At 60.0% G+C, this 15798-nt stretch overlaps 1 protein-coding gene across 1 annotated transcript; it reads left to right on the top strand.

The window, feature by feature from the left end:
* Positions 1 to 1563: 1563 nt before the first annotated feature.
* On the top strand, positions 1564 to 13757 carry HSPB7 (heat shock protein family B (small) member 7). Its single transcript, XM_074976026.1, has 3 exons — positions 1564 to 1893; positions 5685 to 5818; positions 11363 to 13757. Exons 1-3 carry the CDS (start codon positions 1731 to 1733, stop codon positions 11546 to 11548), a joined length of 483 nt encoding a protein of 160 aa, XP_074832127.1. The 5' UTR covers positions 1564 to 1730; the 3' UTR covers positions 11549 to 13757.
* Positions 13758 to 15798: the final 2041 nt, after the last annotated feature.

Genomic DNA, 15798 nt, shown 5'->3' with positions numbered 1-15798 from the left:
GGCCCCTCACCGCTCCTCAAGCCTGACGTGCAGCAAGTCCTGCTAATAACCCAGCCCCCACCCCCATCTCGCTCTGCTGATGACGGCAGCCCCCCGGTAGCCTGCCCTGAATGGGAGCACTCGCTGCAGTCCGGCTCTGTGAGAGGTTTTATCCCCGGGATCCTGCCGGTGTACGTGCCAGGACGACGCATAAACCAAACGCTGGGTGCCCCCTCCCCGGCCCTGCAGCTGCGCCCAGCCCCTTCCCCGTCCCCCTGCACCCCCTGCACAGGCACTGCCGGGCAGCGGCGTCAGGATCCAGTCCCCTGCGGCAACAGCCACGTCAGCCAGCCCTCGGCGAGGCCGCCGGAAGGGTCATCGCTGGGGTCCATCACCTCCACCTGTCCGCAGCATGGGTGCCTGCGCCTCCGGGGAGCCCCAGCCCTTCGCTCCCGGCCCTCATGCAAAGGGCCCACCCAGGTCCACACTTGCATCCCCCAGCTCTGCCTCAGGGCTTCCCCACCCCAACCCCCACCCCCACCCCCTTGGAGACCCAGGCTCAGGCCACCTCCTCTCCCTCTCTGACTCCTGTTCTAGCCCCTGCAGCCCAAGATTTTACTCCCAGCATCCAGACCCAGGTCCTTCCCCCCCAGGTGGACCCAGCCCCTCCCCCACCCTCCTGCTGGACCCAGCCCCTCCCCCCTGCAGCCAGACCCAGCCCCTCCCCCACTGCAGCCCGCCTTTGCAGCTGGCTCAGTGCTTCCTCTACCTTCTTTAAACACCCCCCTCTGGCCACACCCTCCCCGGAGGAAAAGCCCCATCCAGCTGCCCCAGAGCTACGGTTCTGCCTTCGCCCTGCTCCAGGAGCCGCCTCTCCTAAGGCCGCCTCACTCCGAGCAATGGTCCCGGGTAACGTAAGGCCTAGCGGGGCTGTTCTGTCTATTGGATAAGAAGCAAAGGCCCCAGTCACTGGCTCCTCCTGTTATCCACCCCGGGGGCGGGGGGGCACGGCAGTCACCTCACATCGCGCCTGACGTGTGACCTGTCCCAGCTGCTGATGGGACAAGCAGGGTCAGCGAGGCAAACAGTGCCCCGGCTTCTATTCCTGGCCTGGCTGTCGCCCACTGGGTGACCTTGGGCCAGTCGGTGCCTCAGTTTCCCCAGCCGGCTGAGCACATCCCTCCCTCCCCGCGGACCCGCAGCTGCGAGCAGGGCATTTCAGGTGCAGCCCTGTGTTCCAGCCCCCCCCTCCTCCCCCGCCATCCCAGGATGGACGTGACACTGTGACATCGAGCCACCTCTGTCCCATCAGAGCGCCACAGGCGCACCCGCACGCACACGCTTCCCTCTTCTGGGCCGTCAGCCCGGTGCTGCCAGGAGCCAGGCAGCGAGAGCTGCATTAGCCAGGCGGGCTGGAATGCCAGCAATGAGCTCAGAGTCCTCCCCCCTCGCTTTGCTCGGAGCCCTGGCGGAGGGAAACTTTCCACAACAGCCAAAGTGATGCAGAAGCACCTAAATTTAGCCTGATTTCAAGAGGACTGGAAGGCAGCCTAGCGCCTGCGGGGGCTTTATAAGCCCATTGGCTGCCCCTTAGCAGTGCCGGCTCCATGCGCCCAGCTCTGAAGGGGACAGTGGCAGGCACACCTGGGACAAGCCCCGGTTCCTGTTCCATCCCGGCGAGAAGAGGGCGTTTGCCCACCCTGTGGCTGGGTTGCTTTTCTCCCTGCTGCCTGCAAAGCGGCTGGAGGTGAATGAGCTTGCGATCTTCCTCAGCTTTCCGCTCCGAGCGCAGCTTCCACCAGAGCTCTGTGGCCTCGCCCGCCCCCGGCCCGCCCATGGAGACGGCCCGCGGACTCTTCGGCGACAACTTCGGGAGCTTCCTGAGGCCGCACAACGAGCCCCTGGGCTTCCCAGGCAAGTTGGCACCCGCCGGCGTGAGACCTGACGGCACGGACGGCACATGGCGTGGCATGGCGCGGTGTGGCGTGGCGTGGCAGGCGGAGGGGTAGCGTGGCAGGCGGAGGGGCCGCCAGCGATCCAGGGTGATTGGGGCCAGAGGGATCGCACAGTTGCTCCTGTATCTGGGGTAAAACTGGCTTCCACCAAAGGACTGGTTTGTCTCCCAGCTGGTTCCCTGTGCACATCCCTTAGCCACCCCATTCCTACCCCAGCTGCTGAACAGTCACCACACGGCTGGGCCAAGGGCTGGGAGAGGGACCCACCAGCCCCTCCAGGCCCCTCCTGCGCAGTGAGGGCAGAAAAGCTCCCTGGCGCTCCAGTCACCGCTGCCCCTCATACGAGGCGAGGCAAAGCGAAGCATGCAGGAGCCCTGGCCGAGGGGCGTGCTCACGACTGCTCTGCTCCCATTTCTCCCAGGAGGGGGTGCTGCCGGGGGGGGTGCAGGAGCACAGACCTGGGGAGGTGCCACTCACATCCCCTCGAGATGCAGACGGTGGGGCGGGTCCCGATTTCCTTCGGCCCAGGCTCCCGCCAGCTGGAGAGACTGATAGGCAGGCAGCGGGTGGCGGGGTCTGAACCTCCCCACGGGGGGGTGTTTCCTCTCGGGTGCTTGCGCCCGGACTATTCCCAGCCTGCTTTCAAGGGGGCAAGCAGTGGGGCAGAAATGGGCCAGGCCAGCTCTCAGGGAGGCTCCTCAGTTCCAGCCGACCCAGCAGCAGATGTTCTAAGAGCGCTGCCCACAGGCCAGGACAGGCACACCAAAGCAGCGCTCCCAGGCCGCGTCTACACGTGCCGGCTACTCCGGAGTAGCGGCGCCAGCTTCGAAATAGCGCCCGTCACGGCTACACGTGTTGGGCGCTGTTTCGAAGTTGAAATCGACGTTAGGCGGCGAGACGGCGAAGTCGCTAACCCCATGAGGGGATGGGAATAGCGCCCTACTTCGAAGTTGAACGTTGAAGTAGGGCACGTGTAGACGATCCGCCTCCTGCAACATCGAAATAGCGGGGTCTGCCATGGCGGCCATCAGCTGAGGGGTTGAGAGATGCTCTCTCTCCAGCCCCTGTGGGGCTCTATGGTCATCGTGTGCTGCAGCCCTTAGCCCAGGGCTTCTGGCTGCTGCTGCGGCAGCTGGGGATCCATGCTGCAGGCACAGGGTCTGCAACCAGTTGTCGGCTCTGTGGATCTTGTGTTGTTTAGTGCAACTGTGTCTGGGAGGGGCCCTTTAAGGGAGCGGCTTGCTGTTGAGTCCACCCTGTGACCCTGTCTGCAGCTGTTCCTGGCACCCTTATTTCGATGTGTGCTACTTTGGCGTGTAGACGTTCCCTCGCAGCGCCTATTTCGATGTGGTGCTGCCCAACGTCAAAGTTGAACGTCGACGTTGCCAGCCCTGGAGGACGTGTAGACGTTATTCATCGAAATAGACTATGTTGATGTCGCTACATCGAAATAATCTATTTTGATGTAGCGTGCACGTGTAGACGTAGCCCCAGACTCCAGCCTCGCGGGACACCAGGCAGTTGGCTGGGCGGAGAGGCAGCGTGACCCCGCTGGTCCCCCCGGGGGTTACCTTGAACCGACAGCAGAGCGCTACTGGTCCTTCATTCTGCGCTTTGCCTGTGGGAAAGGGACGGTGCTGACCTCGGGGGCTGGGTCGGGATGCGGGGTGTTTATACAGGAGTGCGGCGCGTGGGTGACACATCCCGGGAACTTCCCAGTGCCTCTTGGAGGAGCCTGGGGGCAGCCCAAGGGGACATCTGTGGGGAAACAGCAGGAACTGATGTCTGCGGCCAGAGGCAGCCTTGGCTTCCATGGGAAACAGGGGCGCTGTCACAGGGGTTGGGGTGTCATCTGAGGGTATCAGTGGACTAACCTCTACACCATCACCAGCCCGTCAGTCTCACCTCCTGGCCTTCTCGTAGGGTCTCTAGGGACGGGAGACAACAGCAAAGCCAAGAAACTACAGGGGAAAGCGTCTCCTTCCATCTCAGGGCCCTCCTTGGGCATTGTGGTGGAGTACATAAAGGGGCAGACAGGCCAAGTCTACGAAAAAGCATGGTGGAAGATCTTTCTAGGCCAGTGTCCCCAGTCTGGGCTGGCGGGACAGGACGGTCCCCTCGCTCAGAGAGCTGGGGAAGCCAAACGTTGTTTGTTGGAGAAAGCGGAAAGCCCATCTTGTGAGGGAAGCTAAGGAGGAGCAACGTTACCTGCCTCCCTCAGGCAGCTGGTCCCCTTGGGTCCATTGACCTCTCAGCCGTGGTCTGGGCACAACTCAAGCATGCAAGTGACGTGTGACATGGCCCCTGCAGATGGCGGGCTGAATTCCAGCCCTTACCAACAGGGCAAGGGGCTCACTCGCAGGCAAGGGGCAGGCTGGACATTTTCGCCATGCCCAGGATTGGGTGTGTTCTGTGTAAACGTAACAATCAGCAGCAGGGGTCTGTGGGCAATTCCTGGACAGAAGGGGAATGAGTTGTCTGCTGGGAGCAGCTAGCTCGAGTGAGGCCAGGCAGCCCCACAGAGCACAGATTTTGATCAACTCACCAGATAACTGAGTGCAGTGGGACTCCAGCTAATGATTGCACCAAATCATCCCAGGCGGGCTTTTGCAGGCCTGACATCAGGTCCAGGCGGTGGCAAAATAACTCCTTTGCCCAACGAGATAGCTCAAAAATAAAAAGGAGGGAGAACAAAGCTGAGAACTGCAAACTCGTCACACGGGGGTTGAAAGCTGAGCTCAAAGTACAGCATAGGAACAGAACTGCTGAGGCTTACACCCGTACAAGTCCATTGACTTCAACTGAGTTATTCCAGATTTACACCAGTGGAAAGGGAAAGCAGAATGAGGCCCATTTTACTGCACAAATCTCTACTTGTAATCCTAAACCTGCTGAAGGGCAGGGCCACTGATGAGGAACTTTGTACTATTTCTAGAGGGAAGTGCCCGGAGGAGAAGCAGATGAGGTCTGGGCAGAACTGGGGTTGGTGAAAGACAGAAGGTGAACGAGTTTCAGTGTATCAGAAGGGTCGCCATGTTAGTCTGTATCCCCAAGAACGAGAAGTCCTGTGGCACCTTATAGACTAACACAATTTTTGGAGCATAATCTTCCGTGGGCAAAGACCCGCTTCATCAGATGCACCTGTTGAAGCGGGTCTTTGCCCGTGAAACCTTATGCTCCAAAAAATGTGTTAGTCTATAAGGCGCCACAGGACTTCTCGTTGTTTTTAGTTTCAACATGTGACTCCTTGCCAAAGAGACTTCCAATGTCAAACCCAGGGCAGAACCCACCAGCGTTATCCTGGAATAGCTTCATCGGATGGTTTGAGTCTCGTTGCTTAAAGAGACGAGCAATTGAAAACTAACACAAGGAACCAATGCACAATCAGCCCCTGGAACTCTCTGCCACAAGGTTGCCATTCAGGCTCTCAGCTAAGTAGGGTTCAGAAAGGGCTCTTGCGTTTCTGAGGGTACAAGACCATTCAGCTACCTCAGTGAGGATAAAAATGTGTAACCATTACAGACAGTCATGCTCAGGGCCTTACCCGATCAAGAAGTTGGTTCAGGAAGAACTTCTCGCGTGGATAGGTTACATCCTGTGCTGGCCACAGTCAGACAAGCTCTGGGCCCAGACAAACCATTGGTCTGATCGATTGTGACCTGGAATGGACCCTGACCTGCCTTGGGCCCAGGGAGAAATCCCTGCCTGGGGGTCAAAGGTGAGTCACTTTGCTCTTTCCCCTCCATGCAGCCCGGCCAGGCAACATGGGGAACATCAAGACGCTCGGAGACACCTACCAGTTTGCTGTGGATGTCAGCGACTTCTCGCCGGAGGACATCATCGTCACCACCTCCAACAACCAGATCGAGGTCCACGCCGAGAAGGTGAATGGCTCCATCCCAGTGGCCTTCCATGGGCCCTAGAGAACAGGGCCTGGAGCAGCAGAGCTGGCTGCTCCCTCCACCCATAACCTGCCCTCTGCCCCTGGGTAGATCAGTCCCCTGGGAGGAGCCAGGGGCAGCACGGGTGGGACAAGACAGGTGCGTGCTCCAGACCCCAGGCCACGAGTGCACCCAAACTACAGTGACCAGGCCCGGAATCTCCCCCTTGAACTCAGACTGAGCCTGACCCTGCTCCTCCAGCCCCACCACTCAAACCCATCAGTACACAAATGGCTTCCCCCCGGCGGCCCCTCAGCCCAGCTTCCTTCCAGAAGTTTATCCTCTCATCTGTCAGTAGTACAAATAGTCCCTAATCCACAGCCCTTAAAACCTCTCATTCTCCCCAGCTCCATGTCTCCTGCCAGGCTCCCAGCCCTTTGCCAGGATGCCCACCCCAACCTTCTCCTGGGTGCAAGCCTGCTCTTCCCGGGGGAACCCCCACAGCCTCTCTTCTGGGAGCGTTCCTCACTCCCTCTGGTGCCATCAAGGCCCAGCCCTTCAGCACGGAGACGTCACTGGGCAAGTCCCATTTGCTTCCCTGCCCTTGGCCTCTCGCCCCAGCTCACAGCTTGCAGGCGTCTCCCTCTGTGGAACACCTCAGGCTTCTCCAAGACACTGCCCTCTCCCTGAGCAGCTGGACACCTGACACGCCGTCTGTAGTCCCCAGGCACTGCCCCCCCGCCCACTTCATTGACCAGGCTGGGAACATCAGGCCTGGAATAGAATCGTTAAGCCCAGTCCCCTTTAATGGGCCTGTTGCATCGTCCAGGGGTGAAATAGCCACTGGGCCAATGAGGCCAACTGGGGAGTCCTGGAAAATGGGCATCCCGAACCCCTGCTCTACCCACCCAGCGCTTATGGGAATGGGGTTAGGCATGGGAGCTTGCTCTGCCCATCCAGCGGTCCAGCCAGGAGCAGCGTCAGGGCATGGGGGCTTCCCCCACCCTGTCTGCACAGCGGTCCAGTCGGGGAGCAGCAGGAGCACTGAGCAGGTTGAGCAAGGGGAGCTCCCACACCGGACCCCGCTCCCTGCAGGAGCACCAGCTGGGGGGAGCTGCAGGCAGAAGGGGTGGGCAGGGGCCCCCATTTCCTCTGACCCAGCCCCCCAACCCTAACTTCCCCCAAAACTGCCCTGCCCCCAGACCTTCCCTCAACTGAAACCGGCCCTGGCCCTTTTCTGGGGTTTCACCGTCTTGACCTCTGGGCATTTCCAAGTCCAGCTCTTGACAAGAACCCTGCAGGTCTGTCCAGTGTCGGGGGCTTAGCGGGGGTTGTGTGCAGGGAATCTTCTCTTAACAGCTGGTCCCAAAGGCTCTGCGGGTGAGGGCACTGGGCTGGCCTATTTGTGCCCCCACACTTCCACCGCCCTGTTTTCCATCACGTCCCCACATTCATCACTGCCCCCTGTGGAGCAGGGCGACGTACTGAGTCGGGGTCTCCAGGAGGTCCTGCGGCAGACAGAGGTTCTGTCCCCCAGCTGCAACTCAGAGCTTGTCTTTGGAGCAGGCCAGCCCAGTTCTGATCCACTTATGCCAATGAGACACCATAGGTTCCATAGAGTGGCTTGTGATTCGCGTCTCTGCTGGGCCAGAATGAGACCTGGCGTATTAACCAGTGGAGGAGGCATGGGAGAGCTGGGTCAGCTCCATACCCTCCACGGCTCGCTCGTCTGTGGATGCTTTGGGGAGCCGGAGATGCCAGATGCTTTGGGCTGTGCCCCATACACTGCCCCATTTGATCACTCTAGGGTGGCACGTGGCACAAGACGGTAAAGGCTGTTCTCACCTCAAAGTCAAGTGCCACCATTTTGTAGCCACTCAAAGGAAAAATCCCTTCCCTGTGCCCTCCACCCATCTGCCCCCGGTGCCTTTGGGGCACAGAGCTCGGTGTGTTAGGAGATGCCATCCCAGAACTACCCCAGGCTGGCAGCTCTGCTTGTGCAAATAGAAACCACTACTGCTTTGGAGCGTGAGACGTGGCTGTGGGTCTCCTCTCCCATAGGCTGGTGTCTCTTTGCTGACTTCAGTGAATTCCAAGGAGAATCAGGTCACATCCCACCTGCCGTCAGTTCTTTCCTTTCTTTAACCCCTCCCCAGCCATTCAGGGGCCTTTCGTCTGCATGCATGGCTCATTCTCATGCCTAGATCCTCCATCCCATGGCAGCTCGCTGGAGCAGCTACCAAGACCATGCCTTGCAGAGCTCCTGGCTAACTAACCACAGAGCAAAAAGCCAGCAGGCTCAGGGGAACATGCCTGGCTATAGAGCTTTTCTTCTGCCTGCTGCTAGGTTTCGCCTAATCCGGGATGCTGGATGCTGGTAGCTTTCAACCCATCCAACTCAGTTTCCCTACCCCACCCCCGCTTAACGATCCTGCTCCGTGCACATCTCCCTCCTCTTCCCATTCGGGGCCTGGTGTTTTCTAGCATCCTTCTCTTTGGCCAGCTGGGCTAAGCTACTAAGCATCTTCTCTCTGCTTTTTGAGTGCCCCTGGCTTTGGCTCCCTTCCCATCTCAGCAGCGGCAGCCCACACGGCCAAGCTGACCTCGCCTGATCTCTTGGCTTCATCCTAACTCAGATTGCAAGCTGCTCTTTGGGGCAAGGAGCAGGTGGTCCGAAGTGTGCATCGGGCACCAGGTACAGGGTTGTGCTACTGATTAAAGGGAGAGTTAGAGGCTATCTCATGACATCAGTTTGGTGGGCCTCAGACAGGACTATAAATCACACCCCAGCACTGGCAACAGAGACCAGCACAGGTGAGACCACCCAGACCAGTGTTCTTCATTGGAAGGCCTTTGGCGCATCCAGTTTTTGAAGGAAGTTTTGCATTATTCTGCTCTCGCCTTGGTGCCTTTTTAATTCCATATATTAAAAGTAACTTCTAGTTATTAGTTCATAAAGGAGAATTGTTTTCTTGCACAAGTGGACTTAGTTTTAGTCACTAGAGTGGCTCCGTAACATTACATCATTGAGGAGGAGTAAGCAACGCAGGCCCGTACGTGGGAGGTGGGTTGTGCAAAGGGTGTGAATGCATCCCCTGTGTCTGGTTTTATTCCCTTCCTCCTAGCTGTGCTGTGCAGAGGGCGCCTGCAGGGTATGATGGGAGAACCCCAGGCACCCTGGGAGCTGTAGTTCTTTGGCCAGCTCCCTGCCTAGTGCGCTGGCCCTGGAGCAGGGAAGGGGCTACATTTCTCAGCATGCCCTTGGCCTTTAGCAATGGGGAAGGGAGGGAGATGAGAGGATATTGGTTCTCAGGATATTACAGCAAGATCCCAGGAGGTAATGTGTGAGAACCCTTTACACCTGCCTACATATGTTGTAACAGCATTTTACCAATCGCTGTTGCCACAGTTTTCGTTAACCGCTCTTATGCACACTCCTTGCCCAGCTATTTGGAACCCCTTTATATTTAAAAAAAAAAAATGGGATCCACCTTTAATACCAAGCCCCACCCCGCGACATTCCTGCGTACGGGCCTGCAACGTGTCCGTTTAGTAGCTGGTGCGGCTCTCAGGTAGCAAAGATCCCTGGCCTAGACTATGCATGCTGCTCTCTCAGCCCCGAGGGGTCCCTCTAGGGCAGCGTCAGAGCTCACTGGCAGCAGGACAGGACGGGGAAGTTTGCCCTGTGACTACCCAGACTGTGCCTGGCTGGGGATATATAGGGTACAACGACAGGGCTGTTTCCTCTCCCCCGTGGTAATGTGCATGGCTGGTACATACTGATCTCAGCCGTTCCAGGGCGTTGTGCACTGACACCAGCTCTCTCAGAGGTCAGGTGCTGGGGACGGGATGTTCTGGACGGTATCCATGGCGATGTGGTGCACTGTGCTTTAACAATCAATCTGCTCTTAATCCCTCCACGGGGAGCTGCAGAATGATGTCACCTTCCCCAGCCCCTCCCGTGCCTCCCTTCCGACTGCAGCTCCAGGCTCCTTGTTTGGAAGCATCCAGGCACAACTCGCTATGGTGGGGAAGGGACTGTGCTGCACCAGCCTCTTCCAGCAGGAGGCGCTGTAGTGTACGTTGCCCGGGCTCAGGCTAGCAGGGCGTTTGCAGCCCCTCCAGCGTCAGCCTCTCCCAGTGGGAAACACAGTAGCACACGGTGGACGAGCACTGGGCAGGGGGTGCTTACAGCTCCTGCCTGCCTAGCCCCGTCCAGCAGGAGGCGCTGGAAGGGAGGTGCAGGAGGCTGGGGCTGTGCACGCGCCCAATCAGTTCCAGCACCAGTGGGATCAGTCTGGGGAGCTCACAGCTACCCCAGTCTTAGCCTCTGCCAGCAGGGGGTGCTGTGAGCTGCTGCTGCCCCCCAGCCCTGCCCCCTTCTACACGACCTAGGGCGGCAACTCTTGGGAGAGGCTGCCTAGTCAAGTAGCTGGCAGCTCCTCCATGCCTGTAGCTCATACGCAACCGTTTTCATGCTGCACAAAGCCTGGGAGAGCAGCGTCATGTGTGGTCACCCCACCATGGCAGGGCCACCCCAAGAGGGGTGCATGGGGCCTAGGACACCCCCCCACTGGGGGGCCCAGGGCACCCCCCCCACTGCAGGCTCCGCCCCTCTTCCCCCCTTCCCCAAGCCCACTCTCTGCTCCATCCCCACCCCCGGCCCCCTCCCTCAAGCAGTGCGGCCCAGGGGATGACAGTGGCCTGGCACAATAGTGGCAGCTGAGTTCACCTCCCCCCTCGCTCACCGAGCAGGCAGCAGGAGCCAGAGTGGCCTGGCAGCCTGGTCCGCGCCACCCCCGGCCTGCTGCGCCTCGCCTCTCCCCAGCAGCAGGAAGTGGGGCGATGGGGGAGGCGCTCTGTTTGCCCCGCCGTGGGCCGGAGGGTGGCGCAAGGGAGCAGACCAGGCTGCTGGACCCCTGCAGCTCCTGCTGCCCTCATGGTGCATTGGTGGGGAGGTGAACCCTGCTGCTGATGCAGCAGGACCCCCGAAAGCACGGGGCTTGGGGCGGAGCTCCGGTTCAGCCCAGGGATGGGGACACTGCCCCACGGAGCAGGCGGTGCCTCTGAGGATGCCCAGAAAGGTTTTCCCCACGATAGCCGGGCTTGGCCCAGCTCTGGCACCTTTCATCTGCCAAGCAGCAACCGCTCTGTAACCCGCGGCAGTCAGTCAGTACAGGGTCCGTCCGTCAAAGGAGGGGCGCTGGCGGGTACCAGGTGGCAACAGGACTGTGGCGCTTCCACGCCCCATCTCCTCCTTTAACCGCTCCCTCCCTGAAAGAGCCATTGCTCTGCAGCTGCCTTTCACCCCAGCCTTAAACAGCGTGGCGCCTGGGGAGCCCGTACATCAGACCCGAGAGCCCAAGGCCTGGGGAAGTGGCTCACACAAGCTCACGGGCAGGGAGGGCAGAGCCAGGAGCGGCGACAGGTCTCCCAGCTTCTCTCCGTATGGGACCTAAAAAGTGACCCTGGGTACGCGTGCTTTCGCCCCCAGCTACAGCATGCAGCCAATAGCATGACCCACTTCTCTTTCTCTCTCCCTCCCAGCTGGCTGCTGACGGGACCGTCATGAACACCTTCACCCACAAGTGCCAGCTGCCTGAAGACGTGAACCCCACCTCCGTCACCTCGGCCCTGGGGGTGGATGGCACCCTCACCATCAAAGCCAGGCGGCACCCAGCCAAACACACAGAGCACGTCCAACAGACCTTCCGGACTGAAATCAAAATCTGAGTGGCTGGGGCTGGGAGGTGGGCTGGGGCTGGGGAAGCCTGTGGCCCCGCGTGCCCTAGCAAAGCCGCTGCAGAGTAGCTGACTCAACTTACTAAACTTCAACAAAGCAAGGGCCAAATTCTGCTCACGGTGACGCCATCATGGGGGCAAAGTCCTAGTCCAAGTAAAGTTAGAGGGGGCCAGATCCTGAGCTGGCGCCAAGCGGAATAACCCCGTTGGCTTCATTGCCTGCAGTGAAGTCCATGGAGCGATGCAGATTTCCACCCAGCTGAGGAGCTGGTCCCAGGAGTTTTGCCCTTGTCCTCCAGTTGGCCCCTCCACCTAATAGAATGATTTAGCCCGGCACCAGTCAGGAGTGTTGCCAGGAGCTTCGGTGAGAGCAGGATTTGGCCCTGGCTCCTCTGGATTCACACCAGCATAACTGGGATCAGGATCTGGCCCAATGGGCTTGTGCTGATGCAAATGGGAGGCAGGTTTAGCCCCCGGCGTTTAACCCGGAACTCTTGGATGTTCCCAGTGAGACCCAACCTCCACCCAGGCCACCCGGTGCAGCAGGGAAGTGGGGAGCAAGTCTCTTAGCTGGCTTAGCACCGAGGAGGCTCCCCCAGGCAGCTCCGTGGAGGGCGACCCAGGGAGGTTCTGTGGGGCTTAGATTTTATTCATTCATAAAACTAAAGTCACTGGGCCTGAGTCGTCTCTGACCCTGGTTTTACACCACTGCTGTAGCCCCACCGGCCAGAGTTCCTCCTGCTCTGACCCAGTGTACGAGGAGATTCATGAGCGCTGACTGCATCCAAGGGGGATGGGTTTGGTCCAGTGAACGCTGAGCTGCCCCTGCTGAGCGCTGCCCGAGCTGGGAGCAGAGGGATTCTGCCCGCTGGATTCCCCCGCCTTTCCCAGGAGAGATCAGCTGCTCTGGGAGTGGAGGCCCAGTGGGAGGGGTTGGAAGACGGCAGCGCTGGAGCAGCAGTGCTGGGCAGGGGAGGGGGCAAAGGAAATATGATCTCAGTGCCAGGCTCTGCTCTCCACGTTCGGTTTGTAAGAGGCAAGACAAGAGCGGCCAGGAGCTGAGTTTCAGCCGCACGTCATCGATCTCCGCTGCACACCCGCGGCACTCCCTGGTGATCGATGCGTTTGGCCCCAGCGGTTCTCCCGTAGGACTGTCCCAACGCCAGGCTGGGCACGGATTCGGCACTGCGAGAACGTGGGCGCCCTCGTGGGGGAGAGCGAAGCTGCTGGTGGGACTCCTGCTGGAGGACGACTTTGGTGGTTCATGGGGCACTGCTCCCTCAGATGGGGCGGGGGAAAGACCTACTCAAGCATTCGAGTAGCGCGAGGAGGGGGAGAGGGCGAACCACACTCTCAGCCCCCGAGCTTCCGAACTCCGGCAGCGCTCACATCCGAGTCTGAAGTCTGGGTCAGTCCCATCCCCAACAGAGAACCTGCCAAGGCTCATGACAGCCCCCCAGTTCAGTAAGTAACACTGGGGCCAGGTGCCATTTGGAGGACCCAGCATGGGGGCCCGAACAGGTGGGTCTTGTGGGCATAGAAAGCTCCAGGAAAGCTGGAGACAGGAGGGAATCTGTAGGAGTCCAGGCCGATTTATTTACACGTGTAAATCCAGTCCTGCCTCTGGGACGGAGGGGCACATCGCAGGAAGGTGAGTTCAGTCAGAGCCAGTAGTGTGAGTGCTGGGAGGGGATTGGTCCTGTTTATACCGCCACCCGTCCCGTTCCGCAAGGCACGGCCGTCCTACACCCAGGAGCAGAGCAGGGACCTAGAACACCTGCTCCAAGGGCCACCCAGCACACCCAGTGCGCAGCAGTGGGGTCAGCAGTACCGTGGAGCCTGCGTGCAGAAGGCAGAGAGCAGAGAGGGGCAGGACGTACACATGGGAGGAGACGTGATCTGCCAGAGGCCAGCCTGGACTGCTCCAGATCCAGCTGCAGCCAGGTCCCGATGCAGAAGGCCAGGAGGCTGGAGGAGCGAGCGAGGTCAGCTGAGCGCCGGCCTGGGAAGCCTGTGACAAGCTAGGGGAGGGGTGGGGACTGACTCTTTGAGCCGTACACGCGTTGAATAGAGGGACGGAGCTGATCCCAAGGGGCTGCACTGGCAGGAGGGGAGCAGGGCTGTGTTCCCCACTGGTCGTGCGCTGGAGGTGTGTGTACATAGAGGGGTTGGGTGTTATAAACGGATCTATAACTCCTGACTGCTGCGTGCTCTTGGTTTATTGCTCTGCTGCTGCTGCTGCTGCTGCTTGCCCCCCAGGGAGCCTGTCTATGGGGTGAAGCCATTACCCCTCAGCAGCTGCCATCCCAGCTTCTCCCTGGCTCCTCTCTAGGCTGCCCCGGCAGGTGAGCCATCCCTGGCCAGACCCGCTGCACTGGGCCTATGTTCCAGCCAGTTGACCCCTCCCCAGGATAGGGCCATCTGGGCCTCCCCATCCCCACGGCTGGGCCCTTCTCAGTCCGGGTGCTGCTGCTCCGTCAGGCGAGCCCGAGCCCACTGGGGCCGCCTCCACCACAAACGCCCACCGGGGCACCCAGCCATGGCGAGGAGCCAGCGATGGGAAGGGCCACTGAGATGGAACTGGAACCTGCCCCCGGGGCTGCCTGGCCCCGCCCTCTTCTGCGCCCGCCCCGTCAAGCCGGCCCTCTCACCTGCATTCATAGATGGCTGAACACCCGCTCTGCCCACACAGCCGGCGCACTGGGCGGCAGGCTTGGGCTGGGCACGGCTGGAAGCCAGCGTCTGCAGCCAGTGAGCAGCATCAAGGGGCTGTCACTATAGGAAGCTTGTTCCTTCCAGTCCCCTTCGGCACCTGGCGCTGGGGAGCCTCGTGGCGTGTGGGGCTGACTGGCCACAGAGCGGGACGGGCCCGGCCTGCACCTTTGCCAGTGCTACCCCCTCTGCAGCACCATCCTCACCGCGCGCACTGTGTCCAGCCAGCCCGCCTGCCCCCCACGGAGCCCCTCCGTCAAGGCGCTGAACTCCCACGTGCCGGCCGCCGCTGAGCTTTCCACAGGAAGTCTGGCCTTCCCCAAGGCCTGTCCTACCTGCACCAGTCTCACACCCCTCACACAACGCACACCCTGTCCATGCACGCTTCAGACAACGCGTGACACGCACACCCCTCTGCACGCCGGCCGCATCCAATGTGTGCACACGCACAGCCCTCTGCACGCCTGCCTCATCCAATGTGTGCACACGCACAGCCCTCTGCACGCCTGCCTCGTCCAATGTGTGCATACGCGCAGCCCTGCACATGCACAGCCCTGCACACGCACCCCTCTGCACACCTGCCTCGTCCAATGTGTGCACACGCACAGCCGTGCACATGCATAGCCCTCTGCACACCTGCCTCGTCCAATGTGTGCACACGCACAGCCGTGCACATGCATAGCCCTCTGCACACCTGCCTCGTCCAATGTGTGCACACACAGCCCTGTACACGCACACCCCTCTGCACGCATGCCTCATCCAATGTGTGCACATGCACAGCCCCGTACATGCACAGCCCTGTACACGCATGCCTCATCCAATGTGTGCACATGTCCCGTGCACGCACACCTCGTCCAATGTGTACGCACACACACCCCTGCACGTGCATGCTTCAGACAGTGTGCAAACACAGATAACCCCCTCACACAGTGTGCGCCCCACCAACTCATGCTCCAGGGTGTGTACATGCACACCCATCACACACAGCATGCAACCTGCACATGCACACTTGTGCGTGAACATGCGTGCCTCATTCCACTTGTGACACACGTAACCTTGCACATGCATGCCTCATACAGTGTCATACACACACCCCCATGAATATGCCCACCCCATGTAGTTTGCATATATACATGTACTGCCCTGCACATGCACACCTCCTAGTGCGTGCACACGCACATCCCTACGTGCACCCCCACACACTATGTGTATGCACACATCCTTGCTAGTGCATGCCCCATACACAGTGCCTACAGTCACACCTCTGGACACACACACACTTCATGCATTCCTGCACACCCCTGCACGTACCCCCTCACTCATTGTACACCCCTGAACACACCCCTCACACAGTGCACACCCCTGTGCGCATGCACCCCTCACAGCGTGTACACACACACACCCCGTGTACACAGCGTGTATACACACATAGCCAGGCACACACTCATACACCACGCACACGCACCCAATCCTGCACGCACGCACACACCTCCCGGACAGCAGCACACAAATCCACAACCATCACACAA

This window comes from Carettochelys insculpta, chromosome 23 (genome assembly GCF_033958435.1).
Source record: "Carettochelys insculpta isolate YL-2023 chromosome 23, ASM3395843v1, whole genome shotgun sequence".
Classification (NCBI taxonomy): domain Eukaryota; kingdom Metazoa; phylum Chordata; order Testudines; family Carettochelyidae; genus Carettochelys; species Carettochelys insculpta.
Note: the sequence above shows the minus strand (reverse complement) of the source record. Positions and strands in the feature narration are given on the sequence as shown.